We start from the raw sequence: 25,374 nt of genomic DNA, 5'->3' as shown, positions 1-25,374 counted from the left end.
TGGTGTATGAGATCTTTTGACTAGTCAATCTGTCAGAAAGGAGAGTGGAAAAAGATTCAATATCTGCTCCTGCAACATAAAGCCGCTGCGTGCACGTGGGCGCGCGCGTGTGTGGTCTTCAGAGGACCAGCTCGAGTTTTTCAGCCATAAGAGTGAGGACTTTTTCTTTTTTAAGGGAGGTCAGATTAAAAGTGAGGAGCCTAAATTGGGAACAGTTTAGCAAAGTGAAGACGTATTTGGAAAAGATGATATTTAGAAAGTAGGGAACACTTAAAAACAACAAAGAAGTGGGAAAACTTTTATGTAGATAAATAACATTTTAAACATGTAGGAGACAGTTTTTTTAAGTAAGGAAATTTTTGTAGAGTAAGTATAAGTCCTTACAAGTAGGGTGGAGTCAGCTCTGGCGTGTATTTTACCATGTCTTGCTGCTGTAAACTTATGTCCTTGTTGCTACAACCCTAGTGGACGTGTAACAGTAGTTTGGATTGGTCTGAGGTTTCTATGTTGGGCATGTACTAGGTCAGTGAGTTTGACATAGTAACGTCACTAAACCAGCAAGCTAAAATGAGCCAAGTACACACACAAAAAGTTGCTCAATTTAGCAGACTCCACCTTATAAAACCACAATTGTGTGCGCAGAGGTGGAAATGAACTTTTTGGCTCACTTGTCAAGGGATCTGGAAGAAAAAAATCCACTGGCCAAGGATAATTTTTTACCAACCAAAACAAAAACAAAAAGTGACTTTGTCACATATAAATTTGTTTCAGTATTTTAATGCCGGTCTGCTGCTAGCTAAAGTCAATTAGCTATTATACAACAATATAGTGCTGAATACATTTGCAGATAGCCTTCCAACATTTATTCAGCAAACAGAAAATATACACGCATTTGGTGCTTGGCAGGTATTAATTTCCAGGCCTGTGTGTGTGTGTAGACACTGAAAGTGAAAGCTTTATAGTGAAAGTTTACTCAAAAAACAGCTGACCTGTGAAAGTAAGTCAATACAATAGTACAAGACCAAAACAATTATACCCCTTTCTAACATAACGTGTTTAAGATCACTTCTTTCATGGCAGCCAGCAGCTGGTTTCAGTTCTTTTCTTAGAAACATGACAGAGACTTGAAACTTTCTGCACGGACAAAGTTCATCACAGGCAACACTTCACAGTTGTTAGTTATTAGAAGCAGCAGAAGTTGTTGAATTCAAGTTAGTTGCAGCAACTGAGAGGAAGAATTATTGTGTAAAACCGGTGCTTCTTGATGCATTCACTATGCTCCAACAGCTCAGATTTGGTGGTCGGTGATTAAACAGTAGGGGGAAGCCCTGTAGTATCATTCATAAACGCTAAAGGTAGGCATAGGATAATTAACAGAAATGTTTGAGTAAGAAGGGGGTTGGCATTGACAGTGAGCCATAAACCGGACTTTAAACCAGGAGACCGGTGTTCATTTCCTGCAGGGGCGGACTGGGACAAAAATTCAGCCCTGGCACTGTAGCCACGCCAGCCCACCTTACCACGCATCCCCACGAACACACATTCACTACTTAGGCTACATTTGTGTACAGATGGTGAGATAATATAAGCAATAGGCCTACTGTGTGTAACAGCGTCACTTTGTGTTGTAAAGAGTTGGTGACATAAGGTCTGAGAATAGGGGTGTGATGAAAGACTTTGGTCATGAGAACAAGACGAGAAGATATTTTAATACTATTTTGAAGAAATTTGATGATAAAAGCAAGGAACATCCACCTCTCCTGCAAACACAGCGGCTTGCCCTACCTCTTTCTTTTTTCTCTCTCCCTGTATTTGTCTACCCTGTTGACTTTCTCCATCAGCAGTGGGCTGTTTTATAAAGTGGCCAAAATGACTTTCGCACTTGTGATTTTCACACTCGATACCGTTTTCACCCGCGGGTGCGCAGAGGCGACTTGTTAATGAGGAAGCCAATCGAAACCGAAACCTTGTGAAATATCCGCAGTCTGAGTCTTATAATCTCTCAAGGATCAGGATCATTCTCTCGGTTTGTCTACAAAATACTTAAATGGGTCACCAAATATTTTCGGAGGCCCTTTACGTACCCCAACGGCCGCCCAAGTAAAGCTGATGTGTGGGAAACACTGATATTAATATCAATCTGACCGGCCCACCCCAAAACAAATAGTCCGGCCCTTCTGGCATATGCCAGAATTGCCAGGTGGCCAATCCACCCCTGGTTTCCTGTGTGAAACAAAAAGTCAACACTGAATGTTTTTATTCAAGTTACATAAGTAACGTAGTTATTTTAACCAACACCATGATCTTTTCCTAAAGCTAATCAAGTAGTTTTGTTGCCTAAACCTAACCAAAACTGCAATGTTTCACAACGTTAACTGCTAGTTTTATTTTGAAAGTCTACTGGACGTTGCATATTTGTTGTTGTTAACTTGACTGCGGAGCCCTAGACATCCAAAAACCAAGCCTAAAGGCTACCTAGGGCATTAAAAAGCAACGCCAAGGAGTGTTGACCAAGTGTTGGGAGAGGGAATATGTTGTCTATTACCTGATAGATCAGGATTTAGCCTCCATGCATTTTTGCCAAGATGGTTACCGCAATTTCTTGCCCTGTAGTTCCACGTTTTTTTCCTGCTAGTGTTTGACAAACTTTGCGTCGAGTCCTGCACCCGACTCTCCCTCTGATTTGCTAACCCTAACCTTAAGCAACCCTACCCAACGGAGGCAGCGGAAGTACTGACCAATCAGATGTATGAGTTATCAAACTCTGGGAGGAAAAATCACTCCGTTGTTCCACCAGAGAAGAAGTGTTATAATTTATCTTTTTCATTTTGACACATTATAAAGCTCAATTTAACTAAATATATCTCCATGTTCATTCTGGATTTTATTTGCCAGTAATTGTGACATTGCAGCAATTTTGCAGCCACTTTGTTGACTGCAGTTCTTTTTGCCAAGAATTGCAGAGATCTTTAGGATGATGTGAACTATCTATCACACACCACCTGTTTAAAAACATTTAGTGTTTTCAGTGTGTTCAATCTTAACACTGAGTTTTGAAGTATAGCGACCCAATGTAATAATTAGGCCGTTGAACTCATGTAAAAGAGTTGGACTTTGCTGCGTTATCCTATTCTGCTAATCAACCGCCCACCCAATCCAGACATAAGGACTAACCCACACCTGACCATATGCTGTTTTTATAAGTGGTTATATGACCTCTTACATGGCTCTCCAGTGCTCAGGTTGAAGCAGAACCACAGGTACAACCCGGTTATCCAGCTGTGATGTTTTCCTATAGGTGGTCTATGAATAATGTGGCAAAGCCATTCATATCGTCTGTTATCTGTGTGCTTTGACTTTCTGTTAAATGTATCTGCAATTATAAAAATGGTAATAAGTAAGTAGAGAGTAGTAGTATCAAGTAAACATGCTACAAATTAGCATCCTAACACAGCAGGTAATTGATTACGTGTTGTGATACCATGCCCGTGCATCTCCTACAGAACCTTACTTTCTCTGCACTCTAATCAACATCAGGCCACTTTGTGCATTGGTTGTAAACATTGCTGTAAATCTCTGCAACTTATTTGCATATTAAACCAGTTCATTGTGCTGTTTGTGATTTTAAGTTGGTAGAATACTGTGAAAGGATCCTTTTAAGTGCACAAATGCATTTTCACATAAAGTTTTTGGTGGATCACATGTGTGACGAATTCACCGGACCAGTTTGATGTCATGCTAAATTGACACATTTTAAATGGAGTTTTGTTGCTTTAGTTCATCCAGTTAAGGAAAAACACAGTGTATGTTGGGAAGTCAGCGAACCAGATAGTTCAACAGTTTATTTAACAAAAGGCGAGCGCACTTACAAGTAGTGGCTGAATACAAAGTAAAGTCCACAAGGGCAAAGGAAAACACAAAGTCCAAAAACAGGGTTCAGGCAGAAATCCAAAAACAGACTGAGCTTCTCCTCACAACGAAAATACTGCAACACAAGGTATAATGACTCAACAAAGACAAGACAGAAACACCAGGTAAATATACAGGGACTAACGAGCAGGGCGGGAGCAACACAGGTGATACTAATGGGATTAACGAGACACAGGCAGGCAGAGAGAGAGCGGGGGGAAAAACCGATAGAACACTTGACAGGCAGACATGGGGCAAAATGAATAACCAACAAAGACAGAGACACACATGTTACAAAGTACCAGAACCTAAAGGAGAACACACCACCTTCTTGTAAATGTCAGTATCTCTGTACTTTCTACCGTCAACAAAAGACATTATATTCATGTTTTTGACAACATGAATTAAAAAATTGGTTTCCTCCTCGCTCCAGAGGTACGGTGCTGTGCTGCGTCTCGCCATGTTTACCTCGTTTACTTCCGTATACTGCACGCGGGTTTGGCGCATACAAGAAGTTCCTCTACTCAAAAGACCAAGATTCCTTGCGAACATGCGCAGAACACAAATCACTATGGGGATATGCCGATACGCGTTTACATGACCAAAAATTCGGGTTAGAAAAGGGGTACCCCAGGTATAATATCCCGGTTTTTAAAATCCGAGCATATTCGGGTTTTTGCCGGTGTTTACATGGCCGTTCGCGACCGGGTTATTGCTAATATCCCGGTTTTGAACGGGTTATTGGCTGCATGTAAACGCAGTCAATGTTTTAGCAATGTTGGCTTGTTGGTCCACAGACCACCAATATTTCAACATCTGCTGGATAGATTGGCACAAACCTTTGTGGATCTCAGAGGATGAAACCTACTGACCTTCCTCTGACTTTTCATCCTTTAAATTTTCCAATACTGTTTACTGTTTATGACCAAAATTTGCAAAACCGACATTCAGTCCGTTCAGCCCCAGCTGCACTTTGTGTTAATTACTTACCAGCACATGCTAACACGCTAACATGCTAACACGCTAACATGCTAACACGCTAACATGCTAACACGCTAAGCTACAGTGAACATGGTAATATACATGCAAAACATCGGCATGTTTGTGAGCACGTTAGCATGCTGACATTAACATTACTTTCATTTGTTTACTGAATTTGTTTCATCTAATTAAAAAATGTGTGTTATGTTGAGATTCAATTTAAGTTCATGTTAGCTTTTAGCTTTGTTCATGAACTCAAGTCAAATGTTTTATGGTGATCAAAATATAGTGAATAGTAAAATAATGAGTTCTTTTTTGTCTTGTACGTGTGTGTGACGTGTTTTCTTCCTGGAGTTATTCAGACGGATGCTTTGTGGTTTCATTCACGTCATTCTTTCACTTCCTCTCTATCGCTTTATCTCCCTCTGTCTCTCCCCCCTCGTGTCTCTCTCTCACGCCATCTCTCTCTGTAAACACTGTCCACATAAATTATTTGTTTTTAAACTTCATCAGTGTGGCTGAAGCAGACAAAGACATAAAATAAAATCTTTATTCTTCTTTTTTCTCCTCATGTCTTTCTTTTGTCATCTTTTCTTCACATCTCTTCTTCACCTTCCACACTTCCTCCACCCACCTGCATTTCTTTCTCTCTCTCTCTCTCTCTCGCTTTCTCTCTCTCTCTTTCTCTCTCTTTACCTCTCTCTGTCTCTGTCGCTTTGCTTTTTCAAGGTTTCCCACCTATGATCAGACTGACCCCGTCGATGCAACTGATTGCAGGGAAATCATCACTGACCTTTAAAACTGAAGAAGCTTTGAACTGAAGAAGAAAACCTGGAGCTCAAGAACAGATAGAAGAAGAGGAGGAAGAGGAGGAGGGAGAAAGAGCAGCAGAAGAAGAAGAGACGCTAAGACAGTAGATCATGATTCACTCAAGTAAGTACCTGTACCTACAGAATCTGCAGATTCAACACTTGATGATAAACTATATCTCATAGACGGGAACACACACTTTTTACATACACAAGGTTACGAGAAGAAACGGTACGTTCTTCCTTTTGAAACAGCAGCAGGATACGGCAAACAATAACGAATCGAACAAATCCATACAACTGACACGTTCGGCAATGCTGAGTAGAAAGTACGAAGGAAACGTCTGAGAAGAAACGTGAACTTCAGCTCAGTCACGCTGTGAAATGTTGCGATAAACTGATGAGAATTTACTGGGTCAAAGGAAAAAATTTGTGTAAAACATGCAAAAATGAAAATGTGACAAAGTCACTAACCTAAAAGTCTTTTCATGTGCAGTATATGGGTATCAGAAGAGAAATTTATAAGAACGTGAAGTAGACGGTAGGGGAAATGCACCAAAAAGCATTTCAAAAGTGACGGTTTGGTTTAAGAACGCAAACTCAGTTACGTTTCTGTCTGCTGTTTTAATGTCATTTTAATGTTGTGTGTCCGAGATGTGCAGAGTGGTGGAAATGCAGACTGAAAGCTCCATAAAGGCAGAGACTCCTTTCTGCAAAGTAGCGCCTTTCAACTGCTGAGCACATAGAAACAGTTTCACTTCTGTTTCTGTCACTGGCACAAAGGGCCGGTTAGCTACACAGGGGTCTATAGGGGCCTTTTGAAGTTACACAGCCTGTATCAGAAACGCTTTTGCACCAGTGTAGTCCGTGTTTTTGTCTCTCATGTTTCATCATTACAACAGAGAAAACTAAGCATCTTTCTTAAAATTAAAAAGTCTACAGTATTATCTACTGTATAAAAGAAGTGGACGCAGCCACTGTGACGTCGCCCATTGGTTTGTTGACTACCGTTTTGAAGCCTCAAGTTTGGCATTTTGGACGCCGTCATCTTGTTTTTTTGGAACTAGACATGATCGGAATTGAACATATTCGGACAAGAGGGTGGAGCTCGCCAGCTTGGTTAGTAAGTGCAACCGTCTATCACGTTAACTGGGATGCTAATTTTGGCTAGTGGCTTAAACAAAATGTACTTACTGGAAAAAATGAACAGCTGACTTCGTAGAGTGTCTTTTAGTACAACTGAACACTGAACAAGTGACCAAAATGGTACAAATAACTTTCATGAAGTGAAAATACACTGTGAAAGGGTCGAAGCGAACGAAAATACAGACAGCAGCCAAAATCAAGTTCACACCTAGTTAAATATACACAGTGCAGCTGATATGATCAGAGACGTTTTATAGAGGAGACGCCATTTTAATAATCCACAATACAGCTCTATAGGGAAAGCCTGTATTGCCAAAGATGGCAGTTATCCTGCCCCTCCCACTAAGAAGACTATTGTCTGCTTTTAACAGCCAAGCCTGGGGGAAATATTTCAGCCAATCATGGGGTTTCACTGACAGAAGGGTCTATTACGTCTAACCGGTGGGGAAAAACTTATTTTGGGGCAAAGTCATCAAACTTTTTCAGCAATTTTTATCAGATTTTACAGTTTGATTCTCTACTTGCAGTTTTTATGTCCCGGTGACCAGTGAAATTGCAGGGATGGCTCTCTCTCCCTTCATTTAGACAGAGGTCTGATGTTGTTAGTCTGTTATAACTACCGTTACCAAGATGGCTCCAGAGTGGCAGGACTTGCCAATTCATAGTTTTCAGTCACGTGACATGAACAGTGATCTGGAGGGCAAAATAACAGACTAAGATAGCGGCTCACACCGGACTCCCTTGTAGAGACGCCGCAAAAGCCGTTAAGTTTAATTTGGATCACCTCTCAACTCAAGAAAAAAATAGATATGGACACAAACTGCAAGTGCTGGGCACTTGCGATCCATATTCAGCACCCACTGCCGTATTTCTGCCGTTAAAAACAGCCAGTTCCCTGACAACAATTGACTGTGGTAATGTTTATGTTTACCTTGAAGGCAATCCCTCACCTAACACAGCTCAGGCAGCTCGTCAACTCATCTATTAGAGCATTTGAATGAACAACAACCATCCAGCATTTTGGCAACGCAAAAGTAACTAACTCAAAGTAACAGTGTATCACTTGCTTCCTGGTTTTTTCACTCCAAGGGAGCGTTTTCCTTGGAATGTGACGTCATGTGAAAACTATGAATAAGGACTTTGATACGACTCATCTCTGTCCTGATTGACAGGTCACCATGGTAGCGATTTGCGTCTAGACTAGTGCTTTTGGATTTGACCGCTGCCTTTGATAAGGTTAATCACTCCATACTTTTATACCGACTCGAATAGTGTGTCAGCATTAGGGGCATAGGGGTCCAACACAGTGTTTCCTTTCATTGTTTTGCAGATGATATACAAATCTATTTGCCTGTAAAATCAAATGACAAAGCCTCAGTCCTTTCTTAACTGCCTGAGAGATCTTAAAATATGGTTGGATCAGAACTTTCTCTCTCTCTCTTAATGAAAGTAAGACTGAGGTTTCTGTGTTTCGTCATCCTGGGGATTTAAGTGCTTGTGTAGATGTTATTGATACTTTAGGATTGTATAGTCGTTCATTTAAGAATCGTCCAAGAATCTGGGTGTGAACTTCGACAGTAGTTTTAAATTTAAAAAACAGATTAGTTCTGTTGTGAAAGCCAGTTTCTTTCAGCTGAGACTGCTGGCTAACGTTAAGCTAAGCCTGCCGCGCAAAGATTTTGAAAGAGCAATCCTTACATTTATAACATCTAGGCTAAGATTTTATTGCTTGTTTTTAAGATTTTAAATGGGTTGGCATCTTCTTATTCATCAGAACTTTTACATGTTTACACTCCCGTCAAAGCACTGAGATCATCCAATCAGATGCTCCTCGATGTCCCCAGATCCAGGTTATAAAACAAAGGTGACCGAGCCTTTTCCTAATCTTTGGAATATTTAACCTGTTCAAATAAGAACTGCTCGGACTGCTGACATTTTCAAGTCCTCAAGACCCACCTCATTGGCCTTCAAATCAGGCTGAGGGTTGTTTTTAAATGTGCTATATAAATAAATTAATATAGCACATTATGCCAAATGACCCTTCTCATATCATACACTGTATTTTGTAGGATGATTATTAATATTGACACTTTAATGTCTGAGCAGCATTTGTATTGCAGCTGTTAAATGAGCAAAAACCTGGATAATATGAAAACATTTCCATCTGCAGTTGCTCATGCCACCCTCATCTCCAACACTTTGGTCAGAAACATGCACACCCACTGGAGGTAGGGCTCTGGCTGTGCTCCTCCTGTTCCTCCTTGCACAATGGAGCAGATACTGGTCCTGCTGCTGGGTTGATGCCCTTCTACGGCCTGTGCTGGGAGACACAGCAAACGTTCTTGCAACTGAAGAGCTGGACTGCCTGTGCAACCTGAATGGGCTGCAGCAACACATTCTCACTACCAAGTGGTCACATATGGACTCTTGGTCACCACCCCTTGGCGTTGCGTTTGAACGCCCTTGGTACTTCTAGCATTGTTTTTGGACGTGGAGGGCTCCGTTATCAAGTTAGCAACAATACATATACAACGTCCAGTTAATTAACTTAAGTCACATTACTTGCTAAAGATACTCAATGGATGTGACCTACGCAACAAATAAAAACACTCACGGTTGACTTTTTGTTTCACACGGTAAACAAACACTGGCATCCTGCTTGAAAGTTCGGTTTCTGGTCCATTTGTCCACCCTAAGCACCTCCTACTACATATTATAAACCTACCTTTAGCATAAAAAAAATGACTCTACAGGGCTTCCCCCAGTGTGTTGAACTATGACGCTAAATGGGGTCCCCAATGTGTTACAAACTGACTCCAATGGGTCTTGACCATGCGTCCATTTGTGATGACTTGGTAGTGAGAACAGGTTGTCAGGTACCACCTCATGTTACCAGTAGTAACAAGGATGCTGGCAAAACACAAAACTAGAGAATAATCAGTCATGAAGGATAAGGATAGAGCAACTGTCTGTGGCAAACACCTGGAAAACCATTCCTCTTTTTAGGGAGTTGTCTTGCTGCCTCTCCAGTGCACCTGTTGATGTATGTTATACTGTGATTATGTCTTCCCTTAATTTTTGAGCAGTGTATTTAGTTACTTTCCACCACTGGAAATACAGTAAATGTTTTTCAATTGAAAATCTGTTCAGTCCTGTACAGGTGTTGCGATATAGCTTTATAAGCTAAGTCTTCAACTAAGTTTTCAATTTGCGTGTGGAGGAAGGAACTTCTTGGGCAGCCTAAAAAAAAAATAACACCAGAGAAAGTGTGTTGGTGGGATGTTGGTTCACCACAAACCGCCAGAAGAGTTCTCAGTCCTCATGGCATCGACTCATGGGACGCTAACAGGTGAATCTCAAATCTGCTTTTATTTTGGCAGTCACCTTTTAAATCAAATGACAATCATCGACACAGTCTAACTCAGACACACACACAACGACAGAAACAGGAAGACGTGCTGCAAACACACACACACACACACACATACATAATAACACAAACGGTGAGAAATTTACCCACGCACAGCTGTCTGTTCACTCGCCCACAGAAAGACACACACGGACCTACCCAGAGATAAAGAGTGTGTTAGTTCTGCAGAAAAGGAAACTATACTTCCTGACAAAGACCTCCTACTCAAAACCACAAACATCCACAGAGAGAGAGAGAGTTCAACTAAAACAAAACTGTAAAAGCCTGAGTGAGGCTTGCACTCAGTCAGGGTAAATATTAGTGGTCAATTCTGTTATGGCAGAAAACTGTGTCCTCTTACATTTAATCTTTTATGTATGATCTTTTAACATTATTATTATTACTATTCTCGTTATGGCTTATAGATATATGTATTGTGTTTTTTATCCTTAACCTCTATATATATATATAATCCTTATGTTAGTCTGTCCACATTTACTAGGGTTTAGGTCAGAGCTGTGAGATTTTTTGGGTGTTTTCCTCTCTTGTTGTTCCTCTCCTCTCCTGTAATGTTCATTCAAGGCCGAGAGAGGATCTCTGTTCCCCAAAACATAGAAAACTAGACTGTGTAAATGATGATGCATCCCTCTGCCCAGGGCCAGATGCCCGAAGCTGCCCTAGGCAGCAGGTCTCTGGACCAGCTGTATATGTGTTGTAGTACTTCTCTGTTTATTCTCTTTTGTTAAATAAATTCTTCAAAGGCAACAATTGGTTGTAACTCAATTCTCTGCTCAACCTGTCATCAGGAATATAATTTCCACGACAGACTGATATGGGTTTTTCAATGGCCAATGCCCATATTTAGAGAGCAGGGAGGCCGGTATATAATGCCATATCAAGACAAAGAAAAGTCATGTATAATCCTATTGTTCCTGCAGAGTACAATCAAGTATACATGTTATCTTAAAGTAAAAGGTTGCTTTAAATGCAACTTTTATTAATAAATGAATTAGAAAAATACATTGGGTACTGCTGTAGATTTCACGGATCTCAAAATGCCAGTTATCATTCCAATTAGTTGCCCGACTCGTTCTATCTATCACTAGTAAATATTGGTGACGTAGTGAGTCTACAGCATCAAATTAGATTATTATGTCCCTTTTTAAAGAAAAAAGAGATGACAACACAGCAACCAAGGAAATCAAGTGAAAGTGGTAGTGACAATTAAAAGGGGCTTTATTTCTTATTATTATTTATTCAGACAGTGCATGTTAATAAAACATTGATGTAATTGCGGCAGAGGTATCCAAAAGACTATTTCTCATTTGTAGTCCCTGGACAGTTGTTAATTCAATTCAATTCAATTTTATTTATATAGTGCCAAATCACAACAACAGTTATCTCTGAGCGCTTTTCATAAAAGAGCAGGTCTAGACCGTACTCTGTGATGTTATTTACAGAAGCCCAACAATTCCCACCAAGAGCAAGCACTAGGCGACAGAGGAAAGGAAAAACTTCCTTTTAAGAGGCAGAAACCTCGAGCAGAACCATGGCTCAGGGTGGGCGGAGGGAGAGAGAGAGAGAGAGAGGGATGGAGAGGAACAGAGAGAGAGAGAGAAAAAATACAAAATTATGAGTCATTATGAGAGCATGCAAGAAAAGAAGCAAGAAAAATTAGATGAATGAAAATATTAATTTAGACATTGTACTGATATATTTCCTTCTGTAATTCATGTTCTAAAAAGATATGCAACATGCAACCCAAAAGCTCTCAATGAGAATATAAACATTAACTGATAGGTAGCATCCCACACAGTACTCAGTCAAACTAAGAACAGAATCACAAATACAGACATGCATGTAGGTACATGAGAGCAGACTGGCAGTAAGAAAGCAACAGGCGACAGCTGACAACCTGAGGACAGCGACATGCAGACAGAGCTGAGTACTGATTACCCATCTTTTAAACTGAAATGAGCTTTATGTGTCCAATTCTCTTATAGCAGCTGGGATGATGCAGCTTTTCTATGCCCTCTTGCTGAACCTGTTGTGCAACGGTGCGCAGTTCGTGTATTAACAAACTGACTGAGTGGAGGAGAAGTCAGTAATCTATATATATAATCTTGTACATGAGACAAGCATTTACATTTACAAGTTAATACTGAATATTCAACAAAGGTTCTCAAAATGTGAGAGAGGATTGGATCAGGTGGTTGTGCCAAATAAATGAGTTGAAAACAATATAACATCTAAACCTAACTAAAGGTTCTTTCACACTGCAGGTTTTAATGCTTAACTCTCTTTTACTTTATTATATATATAATATTTTTTTTTTCATTGACTGTTGGCCTATATTAGTCTCTATTCTGAACCAGCCATAGCCTGAAAGTGACCTGCATGCACAAAAGAATAATACGCCATCACACACAGCACGCTGTTAACCATGGAGGCCACAGAGGTTATAGTGCACTTCACTTCTGTTTTTCATTGCCCTCTCCCAGTTTCCTTCACGGGGTCACAATTCTACCGATTTATGGCAAATGTTCACAACTTCGTGTCTGTTTCTGGCACTGTACAGGATAGGAGTCCTGCAACTCTCTCTCTCTACCATGTTGCTCTAGAGTGATGTCAGAGTTGCATGAATTTCGATCTCACTGTCCAGATTTCGATCTCTGATTTAGACCACATATGAAAGTGGCCCTAATCCGAACTGGGAAAGATCAGATACCATGTGACCTGGGTTGTTCCCACTGTTAAAAATTAAAAATCAGATCTGACCTACATATGAGCAAAAACAAAGGCGATTTGGGTCATTTTAGCCCGCAGCAACAAAATACAAACAAAAGGCTGAACTATCTTATCTGCAAAAAGAACAAAAACAACCAATAAACCTTGTGTTTCTTGACAAAGTGAACTACATGTGAATTTGAAGGCTACGCCAAACTTTAACCTCCCACCAAATACCTTTCTTTATAGATTTAACAAGTGTGTTCATGCATAATGCAACTGCAGAATAAGAGTCAGAAACTGTGAACTCTTCAGGCAGCCTTATTTTATTGAGGGCTTAGTATGATCATTGGCCAGCTTAAGACTTGTTCGACCAATGAACAACAAGGTCAGAGGCCATTATTGCGCCTGGAGAAAACAGGAGATAGGGGGAGAGACAGAAAGCAGGAATAAAAAACACATATGGCCTGCTTGGCACTTACCACCAATCGTAATTATCTGTTTTTAAACATGAAGACAGCACTAGGCAGGTACATATCACATGGTAAAGATGTTAAAATTGGTAGAGACAGAACTAGTACTAGTAATTTGTATTTATTTATTTAAGCCTCAGTGAGTTGAAAATCTAATTTTAGGAGTTTACTGGCCAAGAATCTGCAACAAATTGCATAAAACAGATACTTTATATTTATCAGGATTAACAGTCAATCATTGTCAAACAACATGACTCCCCTCTATGTGATCACAGTGTTAACATTTTTGCTCTTCTTCTGTTTTCTGCTCCAGATCACTCCAGCCACTCAGTCTTCTGCTGCTGTTGTGCTGTACAGACCAGGTAAAAAGATGCATACAGCCGTTGCAAAAGGGCAACTCCATTTTAGCGACTCTCTTTCTAATCCTAATAAAACATTGACTCCTATTTTATAATTCATTAGGTTGCAATCTGACTCTGGTAATTAAAGTTAGTGATTCCCTGAGATTCATGCATAAAAACACTGAAGCTAATCTCAACCACACACTTGTGAGGGATATGTTTTGTTGTTGTTATTTGATGTGATTTCACATGCACGTCAGGCTGTACTTGCTTTGAGCTGAATGCTCATATCAACATGCTAACAAGCGCTCACTGACAATGCTGACATGCCAATGCTAAGCAGGTTTAATGTTTGCCATGTTCATTATCTTAGCAACATTTGTTAATTAGCACTACACTCATAGACGGGATAAAAGCAGTCGGCACAGCCACTGTGACATCATCCGTTGGTTTGTGGACTACTGTTTTAAAGCCTCAAGTTTGGTATTTTGTCCGTCACCATCTTGGTTTTTTGGAACCAGTTTTCTGTTTTTTTCTGAATTCACTGTAATATTAATTAGGATGCTAATTTTGGATAGTGAAAAACATTCTTTTAACAAAATGTACTTTACTGTCTGATTTATTGATTGATTTATTTCAGGGAGATCAGCACCCGCATGGAGCTGGAGGGAAGCACATCCCTGTGTTTCCAGAGCCGACGATATCCAGGACAAGCCTGCCGGGTAAGACAGATCGTTTGTGTATAGTGTGTACATGTGTGCACTGTTTGTTTTTATTTGTTAATTATTTTTCTCTGCTCTCTCAGGTCGACAGGTCGAGGAGGAGGCTGCCTCTCCCCCCTCCTGAAGACGTGGATGGTGTAGGTCCAGGTTTGCTAAGTGTCGTCGCCATGTATGACTTCACCGCCAAGGAGGACACTGACCTCACACTCAAACAGGTACTCATAAACACACACACACTCACACACAAAGACACAAGCCAAGCAGTAGATGTTTGATGATGCAGTGTGTTGTATCCACAGGGGGAGGAGTACATCATCCTCCACAAACAAGACCAGCTGTGGTGGAGAGCGCAGGACAAACATGGGTACATTGAATAAAAACACAATTCTATTGGAATAGATAAATTACATGTTAGTAAGCTTACACACTAAATGACAATGGTGAACATGGTAAACATTATACCTGCTAAACATCAGCATGTTAGCGCTGTTAGCATGCTGATGTTAGCATTCAGCTCAAAGCATAGCAGGTTTCCAAAGCTGTTCAAATATGTAACGAGCAGTTCTGATGAAGCATACTGACAGCTTTGTTTGTCTTGTTAGCAAATGTTAGCACATTAGCATAGGAATGCTAGCACTGTCAATGCTGAGGCTATGTACAGCAAAGGCTTGAAGTAGGACTTATATTAATAAACTTCAGCAAAGTTTTACAGTGTAGAGTTGAGACTGAGCTGAAAATGTTGTTAGACCCTGCAGATAATTCATGTTGCCTTTCTACTTGTTTCTATCAGGAATAAAGGATTCATCCCCAGTAACTACGTCACAGAGAAAAACAGAATCGAAGCTAACTCGTGAGTCTTGTATTGTTTCACGTTTGTCTGTTTAATGTTCAAACATAACATAGAAGAACAGTATACAAGTATTCAACATTTTGCTTTGGTGTCAGAGGCAGCAGATGGGTTGTTTAGCTGTTTTTCTCACTGTAAAGCAAAGCTTTGATTGTTTATTCTTTTTTATGAAACTCATTAATTACTTTTAATCATCAAAAGACAACAATTAAACTATTAATTGTGTTTCTTCTGTGGAGGTGGTACTGCAAGAACATCACCAGGACAGAAGCTGAGCAGCTGCTGAGACAGGAGGTATCTATCAACCTGTCGGTGTACCTGGTTCGCTATCTGTCTGTTAATACCTGCATGCAGGGGCGTGGCTTTCTGAAAGAAACTTTGATACACACACCTCTATATATTTGCTGTGGTTAGAGCTGAATCATGTTGTAGTAGATCTACAGTGCAACCTTAGCTAAAATGGTATATATAGATGTTAAACTGAATATCTAAGAAAATATAAATAGATAAATAAAGATATCACCTTGGTTAGACGGACTTGGTCAACTCTTATTGGTGAAGTAGGCAGTAGTGCATATTTATCCCTGATAGACACTCTCTATGTCCCAATAAGGTTATAATTCACCCCTCTATCCATGTGTGAAGAGTCTATTGGACATTGGTTGAAAACAAGACACCTAAGTCACGTTGTGTGTGATTCAAGCCACATGCAAGACCTCTTTCTGAAGAAAACCAGGCAGTCTGTCTGTGACGAAACAAAATAAAGATGAAGATGACTCAACTGTGGGTTGCCTAGGAGATTAACAGTGTTCATTCTTATCAAGACAGCTGTGTCAGTGAGTCAGACAAAGATGAGAGACATTGTTTGAGTCACATGCCGTCATCTTTGGCTTACTTTAGCACAAATTGTTGTGTTTGTAACATTGTGACAGCCTTTTAAAGAAGGAAAATTCTATACACTAAGCTGATAATAATAAACATAAGAATATGATGGACGGATGATTCAATGATTAACAGTAGTTGGATTGTTGAAGTGTCACTGCCACTGGTGGAGCTCCTCCCTTTTTTTAATGTTCAAGTGACATCTGGTTGTTTTCCAGGGAAAAGAAGGTGGTTTTGTGGTGCGGGAGTCCAGTCAGAAGGGAGTCTACACCGTCTCTGTCTACACAAAAACATTAAGGTGATTCACATCAGACCATGTAAACAGACACAACAACAATTCACATATACAGTAAAGATTTACCTGTAACCTGTTTGTTTTTTGTGTGTGCATGTGTGCAGTGATAATGGAGATATAAGGCATTACCAGATCAAAATAACAGACACCGGACAGTTCTTCTTGGCTGAAAAACACACCTTCAACTCCATACCCGATGTCATACACTACCACGAACACAATGCAGCAGGTACAAACACTCACACTATTTGTTAAAGACAACACTGATACATATAAGGCTTCATTTGATATGGTTCGGTATGTGTTTGTAGGTCTATTGACCAGGTTGCGGTATGCAGTGGGGCCAATGGGAAGGTGTGTACCCGCCACATCAGGATTCAGCTCAGGTAGATCAATAAACACACATTTATTCAAAGCTGCTCTATGTATTATTTCACATTCATAGATTAATAATACCTATTGTTACATTTGAACCAGGCAAAACACATATTTAGAATTAAGTTGGATTCTCTTTTCATAACACAAGTGCAAACAAACAAAGACAATTTGTATTATTCCCAGTTTATTATGGCAAAAGTCAGGACTGTCTCCTGTTTCCTTTCTTGTTTGTAGTTGCTCTTGAGCCTCTTGCAATTAAGTACTTAAGTTTAGTGGAGGGAAAGCTGGAGATTAGCGTAAAGTTTCTTTATATGCAGACGATCGCTTGCTTTAAATATCAAATCCTGTGGGATCTTTCCCTATTTGTGGACGTATTATTATTAAGTAGCCTTTGAACAGTTCCAGAAATGAATGTAACCATGCATCTGGGTATTAAAGTGCATTTGAAACAGACTAGTGCTTAACCTAGTCAAGGTGCCAACAAGATGCTGACTGATTCACTGACTACGGGAAGTGAAATGCAAGTGAAAAAAGAATTTGATGTTCAGAAAGTGAATGACAGAGACTTGGTTTCATGTTCCTAAAGACAAAACCTGTGAGTTGTCAGATTACCAGAATGTTCCTGGGGTAACAAGGCAGTTTATGTGCAAGCTTCTTGTGGAAATACTGTAGGCTTACCTATCCAGTCTATAAGAACTTGACTGAATTTACGGCAGCCTGGGTCACCACATCACATACTGGTGTCCTCTTCAATGGATATATGGAGAAGGAGTTGGTTCTACTGTAGACAAGGGAGCACTGGGAAGTCAAAGGGCACATTATATTCTATGAGGATTTCAGCACCTCATTGACCAAAAAATAAGCAGCCTTCTACAATGTGGAACCTAAGCTCTGGAAGCAGTTTCATTTGGTATGTTGTTTCCATTAAGATGAATGGCCTCAATCACGACTTTGACTCCCCAGAGATCTTATATTAGCAGCATCTCAATGAAAGACAAACTGTTACATAACTCTCATTTGGGTGCGCCAAAGGAACAATTGTACTTGTAGCTGCACTGCTTCATAAGTGCTGAGCAGACAGGTGACATGTTGCATCTCCAGGGAAGCCAGTTCTCATGAATACATTCAGAACCAGTTGAACCAGCCTGATTTCAATTGCATTGCTACGTGGCTAAAAATAACTCAAGCAAGTTTCAAGTCTATTTTATTGTAATTGAGGAACACCTTTAAGGTAGAAAAATGCACTCACCAATTTAAAAAAACAAGAGTATTGAAACATTTGTGTGGTGTGATAAACGAGCATGCTTAACCACCACAATGGTCCTGTTAAAGAAAATGAGAACCCTAACTCATGTTTCTCTTCTGTCATTCACCTTTCTGCCTCTCTTCTTCCTCTCTTTTCCCTCTCTTTTTCCATCACTCCAGAGAAGTGGGAGATCGATCCCAACGAGTTGACCTTCATGAAGGAGCTGGGCAGTGGTCAGTTTGGTCTGGTGAGGCTCGGCAAGTGGAGGGCTCAGCAGAAAGTGGCCATCAAGGCCATCCGAGAGGGAGCCATGTACGAGGAGGACTTCATCGAGGAGGCCAAGGTCATGATGTAAGGAGGGGGGGAGGATTAAGATGGAGAAAAAACAGGGAGCAGGGAAACAGTTTTGGCAACTTCACTGTTGTCACCACAAGGAAGTTAAACTGTGTGTGTTTGTTTGTTGTCTCTACCAGGAGGCTGTGCCATCCTAAACTGGTGCAGCTGTATGGTGTTTGCTTGCAGCAGCGCCCCCTGCTGATCGTGGCCGAGTTCATGGAGAACGGCTGCCTGCTGAACTTCCTACGGCAGAGGGGCGGCACTCTGAAGGATGCATGGCTTCTGTCCATGTGCCAGGACGTCTGTGAGGGGATGGAGTACCTGGAGGCACACAGTTTTATCCACAGAGACCTGGTGAGTCACTGTTAGTGTATGTATGGGTGTGTGTATGTATAGTTTGTTTAATACATAATCCAAAACACAAGTGATGATGGGGGAGGGATAACAATGCAGCTGACTTGTGTTCAGCTGTGTCTTCACTTAATTAATTGCAAAAGAGGTAGAAGAAAATGTGGGAGAAGTATTCAGATCTTTTACTGATGTAAGATTGTAGAGAAAGGAGACCACAGTCAGCTGTCTAGATCAAATTAGGGTGGGGTGACTGCTCTCTCCCTTCACTACAAAGAGAATACCACACAGTGAAAATACTACACTACAAGTGAAAGTTCTCAACTGTTCACAATCTCAGGGAAACTTGTTGAGAAGCTTGTGTTCAGCTTTATGACGCATAGTTTAAATAGTTTCACTATCTGAAGAAGGAGTAGAACTTTTGCAATCCATAAAGGAACTTCATCCTTCACTTTATCACAATCATTCACCTTTTAAAATCCCCACATTTTGTTTTCAATGGACACTGTGACAGGAAGGGGGGGGGACTGTTATGTGAAAAGTGAAACTAATAACTAATGCTGTCAGATAAATATAGTGGAATTAAAAGTACAATATTTGTACTTTGTATATTTAATAAAGTTGCATAAAATAGAAATAGTCAAGGAAAGTAGAAGTACCTTGAATTTGTACTTGAATAAATGTATCTGGTAAAAGCTACTTCCTCTGACTCTACATTATTAGACTGAAGTGGTTCACGGAGCTCATGTTAACTGTTGTTTGTTTTAGACAATTTATTCATCGGTTTGTTTGGTTGCTCATATAGATGGAGTCTTAATTTGTCAGATAATAAGCTATCTCTGGAAAAAAAATTGTATATACAGTATTATAGCATGTTTCTATCACAGTATAGATATATACTGTGATATATATATATATATATATATATAGATAGATAAAGTTGCATAAAATTAAATTAATTAATTTTAATTTGGTACAGTATTGAGCGGCTGCTCTTCTCACACAGCCTATAGGACAAAATGGTTAAGGTGCATATTTGTTAAAGTTTCTTGCTTGTCTTTCTCTCATCCAGGCAGCCAGGAACTGTCTGGTCAATGAGCACAATGTGGTAAAGGTCAGCGACTTTGGAATGACCAGGTACGGCTGCCACTTTATTTCAAGTTTTAAAAGAAAAATTCAACATTTGCACAGTTAGTTGAGCAGATTGCTACTAGTCTCATATCTACCTGTATGGTAAATATGAAGCCACAGCCAGCAGCTGGTTAGGATAGCTTATTTTCTCATAAAGACTGGAAACAGTGGGAAACAGCAAGCCTATCTCTGTCCAAAGGTAACTAAATATGCCTGTCAGCACCTGTAAAGCTTGCTATGTTTAATAAATACATAAACCAAAGAATAAATGTTTTTCCAATTTACTGGAATCATTTGATATAGTCTGGCACCTAACTAACTCCCTGTAAAACTGCAAATTGCCATTTTTACACCGTTTAAAATTAAGCAAAATATTACATTTATTACCTTTTGGTATGTCCAGGTCCAGATTCTTGCGCAAAGCTAAGGGTGCCTTCACACCGACCTTGTTCCATCCGGTTGAACCAATTATTCAATTACATATGACATATGCACGACCCTCTAGAGTCTGATATGTCTCTCTGATATGTGCTCCAGACCAACACCAATATGAACCTAACGGTGCTCCATGATTTACAATATCCAGGGAGAAATTTGGAGGACTGCGTTGTCTTTTTACCCACTGACTATATGGCCAACAATCAAATGATATGGCTTTTTTTTAATTTTACATTTTCTGGACCATTAGTTGCCTTTGTGAACGCAAACCAGACCAGCTGGCAAATTTAAACAATGCATCATTCTCACTTTGGTTTGATTCAGGATCCAGACCTTTAGGTGTGAACCCGCCCTAAGCTAACTGGCTGTTGGTATCAGTCTTCTTAAATAATCTCCCAGCGAAGGAGCAAACAAGTGTGTTTCTCAAACTTTCTAACCATTTAATAGAGGAAACTAAACTACTATAACTTATACATTAAAATTTCTAACAATGTATTGTGTTTCAGCTGTGTCTCTGGCAGTTTTGCAGCATCAGCTTTTCTATAGTTGTGTTTTTTAATGTTTGCAGGTACGTTCTAGACAACCAGTACACCAGTTCTAGTGGTGCGAAATTCCCAGTGAAGTGGTCTCCTCCTGAAGTTCTCCACTACAGTAAATACAGCAGCAAGTCTGACGTCTGGTCCTTCGGTGAGAAACCACAGGCTTCATTCACCACTCGCTCTTCTTAGCTCTTCTTCTTCAAATTAGTAGAAGTACTAGTACGAGCAATTTGTGTAGCAGTTGCACTAGTAATAATAGCAGTAGCAGCAGTAGGTCTATCCTTTAGCAATAGTTGGGTTTGATCAACACAGGATTTTAAGGACATCTACTTCTTATGTGAAGCTGCTATAACTTTATTGTTATTGATTACTTTAATTAAAGTCACGTTTTAACTGTTCCACTGAAAGAACAAATAAATAAAACAAAAATCTTTTCAAGTTTATTTATAATTTTAGGACTTGAAAGTTAAACCTGAACAAATTTGGATGTATTCTGAGTCTGTAATGGTGTCAAAATGCTTCACATTAAAGAGTTTTTTAGATGTTTGAACTGTGTCTGAAAACCCATCCCCTTATATCTTTTTGAAGTCAGAAATCGGGGCGACACTGTACAACAACCAATAAGTATGGCAACTAAAATCTGTCAAATTTTAATTATTTGGACTGATATTGAAATTGCGATATGATTTGTGATACTGAAGGGAATTTTTTCAATCATTATTCTGTCTCAATTCAGGCCGTGTGTTCAGGCAGAAACAGGTTGTGGACCCTGAAGCAGACAATCTCTCAGCAGCACTAGTCTTTATTGATTTATTTGAGACACATAAATTCACAAAACAGAAAAACAGACTGAGAACTGACAAGTATAAAAGGAAACCAGCAAACCAGCAAACCGGGAGCACAAATAGGTATAACATATTAGGGTCAACCAGACAGAACAGGAAGCAAAACCAGACACAGACAACAGACGCAGACAACTTCAAACTAAAACAGGAACCACATGCAGAAACGAGGATGTTGCAAACCGGTGCAAAACATTTTGAGATTGAACTCGCCCCTGACATGGACTATTTCAAAATAAAACAGGAAACGCAGTTTACCAAACAAAAATGTTTTCTTAACACTGTAGAATATTAAATTTTACACACTTTTGACCCTTAAAAAATATTGCACCTCCTGCGATTGGACACTTGGCATCAGTTTGTAGTGCTCTGGGGAGCCTTTTAGCGTCATAGTTCAACACACTGGGGAAAGCTCCGTCATTTATAAAAGCTAATGGTAGGTGTAGGATATTTAACATTAAAGTAAGAATGTGGTTGAGGTGGACAGAGGACCATAAACTGGACTCTCACCCAGGAGTGTTTCTTTCCCGTGTGAAAGTAGTAGTTGTAGTATTGGGTTAATGTAAATGTGTGTGTGCAGGTGTGGTGATGTGGGAGATCTACTCGGAGGGTCGGATTCCATTTGAAAACAGCAGCAACCTCGATGTGGTTAATGACATCACCAGAGGAGTCCGGCTGTACCGGCCGTACCGAGCCTCGCAGCCGCTCTACGCCATCATGTACCGCTGCTGGCATGAGGTAACAAACCACTGATCCATTCATTCATTCATTCATTCATTCATTCATTCAGTGTTTTTGATTCAGCAAGCTAATAGAAACTAAACCTACCTAAGTTTTTCCACTTGGGCCAAAGTTTCTCATCACAAGGTTTACTCACTTGGTGCGTCTGAAGCTTCCAACCACATTTTTGCCTTTATTAGACAGTGAAGAGGCAGAAAGGAAACAAGTGGAGAGAGGCAGAGAGAGAGAAAGAAAGACAGGCAGAGGGAGAGAGAGGTATGACATGCACCAAAGATCCTTAGCTGGAGTAGAGTGCCTAAGTCCCCTCCCCTTCCGCTGGATCACAATGGGACCTTATTTCAGAAAAAAAATATGTACGGTAGTCTACAGCAAGACACAACAAATGTTATGACCTGAATTACACACATTGTCAGTTTAAAAGATATTTCTGCAAGTCAAGAGAGTTGCAGTTTGTTGTAAAACAAAATTAGAAAGACCCAAAAGTCACATAAGTGATGGCACACTTCTTCTCTCAATGGCTGAAGCTAACATTACTAAAGCTTAAGTCAAAGAGCTTCCATGTGTAGATGATGTGATAAATGGACCAGGAGTTGTTGGATTAAATACATCAGGTGAGATATATTTCTGCGTGGGACATAGCTAAATTACCTAGCTTAGTAGCAAGCAAGCAATGAATTTTAGCAAGGATTACAGTGTTAGCACTATGATGATGTATATTGTACCAGACCAAAGATGCAGTTCATTGTGCGGTTTCACACAAAACAAAATGTTACGTTACAGTTTTAATATAAAATGTTATTTTCTTTACTGACAAAATTATCTTTTAAATTGACAAACAGCACATTTGTAATTCAGGGCACAGTTCAAACGGATTAAAAAAATAAGAAGTCTCTTGCCATTGACTACCATATTTTTTCTGAAATAAGGCCCAATTGACCCTTTGCTAAGCCCCGCCCCGAATACGCAGCGCAGTATAGGACTCTCTCTAACTGAGGTCCGACACTTTCATGGCTGCGCTCCATTGACTCTAATGCAAAAGGCATTGTTTTCTAGCTATTTTTGCTGTATTTTTACAAGATATGGTCAAACTCTGTTCCTGGGGCACTTGTAGTAATTACAGTCGCTACTCAGAGAAGTTGAAAGGAGTAGTACGATTTATTCTCTTTCCAAAACCTGAAAGAAATCCAGATAAATGTAGGCTGTGGATTGTTTCTAATGTAATGGTAGTTAGCTAAGGCTAGCTAACTTACTACTGAATGTAACATTATATAACCCTACTGTTCTGCTTTTTAATGGTTGTAAATAATTGAATGAATAGGCCTACCCAGCTGTACAGGACCAGTGTTGATCCTTTATATCGTTGTCTTTTGTCTCAATCGTCGGGGGATGCGGTGGTTCACTTTTACTGTGTGATCGGTAGGCGATAGCTTCTGTCTTTCATTTTTTTCACGTCTGTTTGAGTCAGTTTGACAGCCTGAATAAAACCTTCAAAAGTATAATAAAATGGCAAAACTGGCTGCTTTTTTCTGAGATCGTTTTTTCCAACAAATATGACAATATTTCTCCAGGGAGTGCAGTAATAGACAGTGCCGTGATAAAAGTCCGACAGGTCCAACAGTTTGTCGGACTTAGCAACAGTCACTAGGGGGGCGTCAATTGTGGCGGAAAGTAGGAACTTTGGCTTTCCTTTGAACCATGAACCTTTTGGTCATGTGGCGTGCACTGTAACCATTCAGCCACCAGGGCGCTCCCGGGCCACACTTCATTTCTAAGCAGATCGAGTTGCTCAGTTGACAGGAAGATGATTTAGTTTTTATCATGTGAGTTAAATGAATCATTATATTATAGTTCCACTAATTATTAAAAAAAAATAAAAAGGTTTCACAAAAGGTTTTTGAAGAGGGAAAATGAAGCAACCGTTAATTTCCTTAGCTTTGCTCAGTATAATGAGATCACACAGTTTATCCTGAAGACATAGTTGTTTCATCAACTCCTGTCTCCTGTTGAACCATTTTTTTTTACTCCAGCATATTCAATAAAAGCGAACAGTGTAACACAGCAATATATCCACTTTGGATTCTCTGGCTCTCCTTCCCCTCAGAGGTCAGCACTGGGAAGATGGCTTGCTGTTTGTTGATGGCGTGAATTTGCAGGTCAAACTTTACCAAAGTTGATTTAAAAAATTAGAGTGGATTACTCCCCAGGAGCAAATTCACTAACTGCAGCGACTCCATTCGAATTACTTGGGAAGCACCGCAGTGATGAGAGTTCACCCTGTTAAATTTTTACGCTGACATCATTCCAGTTTACTGTAAATGTTATTTTTGAATGCAGCATGTTCTTGTTAGACTTTATTATTAAGATGAAATTGTTTTTGTCTCCCCTCTTCTTTGTTGATGGTGGTGGTGTCGCAGAGGCCTCAGGGTCGGCCGTCTTTCTCAGAGCTGCTGGAGGAAATCAGAAAACTGGCAGAAAATACGGATTAACACACACACATGGATAATATATTGCTGATTGCTGTTTTTACTGTAATCATGAATGTACAGACTGTATTTTTTATTGTAAATAACTATTTTTTCATTAAAGCAATTTCAGATAACTTTTTCACTTGTAACATTGTGTCTGCGAAATTAATGTTAAACTTTTAAAACTCTTATTCAAAGAGAATAATGTATGTTATAGACATCACAGTATATTCTGTTTGTTAAAGCTAAAGTAAAGGATGAGTACTTTATAAGCCTGTTGGGGAAAAAAACACCACCTATGTGGAGAAACTGATTTATTTCAATCATGTTATGTTAAGTTAATCAGTGTGTTAGAAATAACAGCAGGTG

At 39.8% G+C, this 25,374-nt stretch overlaps 1 protein-coding gene across 2 annotated transcripts; it reads left to right on the top strand.

The window, feature by feature from the left end:
- Window positions 1-15: 15 nt before the first annotated feature.
- txk (TXK tyrosine kinase) lies at window positions 16-25,154 on the top strand. 2 transcript variants are annotated; one of them, XM_038732301.1, is made up of 17 exons: window positions 16-152; window positions 5,620-5,823; window positions 13,768-13,816; window positions 14,436-14,517; window positions 14,601-14,732; window positions 14,817-14,881; window positions 15,308-15,367; window positions 15,604-15,658; window positions 16,465-16,544; window positions 16,646-16,770; window positions 16,853-16,927; window positions 18,345-18,516; window positions 18,639-18,855; window positions 19,922-19,986; window positions 20,987-21,105; window positions 22,380-22,537; window positions 22,720-23,395. In XM_038732301.1, the coding sequence occupies exons 2-17, from the start codon at window positions 5,811-5,813 to the stop codon at window positions 22,819-22,821; spliced, it is 1,569 nt and encodes a 522-aa protein (XP_038588229.1). In that variant the 5' UTR covers window positions 16-152; window positions 5,620-5,810; the 3' UTR covers window positions 22,822-23,395. The 2 variants fall into 2 exon arrangements, with proteins under 2 accessions (XP_038588229.1, XP_038588230.1); XM_038732302.1 differs by lacking the exons at window positions 16-152; window positions 22,720-23,395 and adding an exon at window positions 24,955-25,154 and having other exon boundaries at window positions 5,361-5,823.
- Window positions 25,155-25,374: the final 220 nt, after the last annotated feature.

This window comes from Micropterus salmoides, unplaced genomic scaffold, assembly GCF_014851395.1.
Source record: "Micropterus salmoides isolate LMB-PRFRI ecotype aquatic unplaced genomic scaffold, ASM1485139v1 Ms_hic_scaffold_2, whole genome shotgun sequence".
NCBI lineage: Eukaryota > Metazoa > Chordata > Actinopteri > Centrarchiformes > Centrarchidae > Micropterus > Micropterus salmoides.
The sequence above is the reverse complement of the archived record's forward strand: the minus strand, read 5'-3'. Positions and strand labels throughout refer to the sequence as shown.

Excerpts from the sequence above, each read along its gene's own strand:
- txk (XM_038732301.1), top strand. Across the intron at positions 14,733-14,816 it reads CTGACCTCACACTCAAACAG|GGGGAGGAGTACATCATCCT; the intron begins GTACTCATAAAC and ends TTGTATCCACAG. Across the intron at positions 18,517-18,638 it reads GAGGAGGCCAAGGTCATGAT|GAGGCTGTGCCATCCTAAAC; the intron begins GTAAGGAGGGGG and ends TGTCTCTACCAG.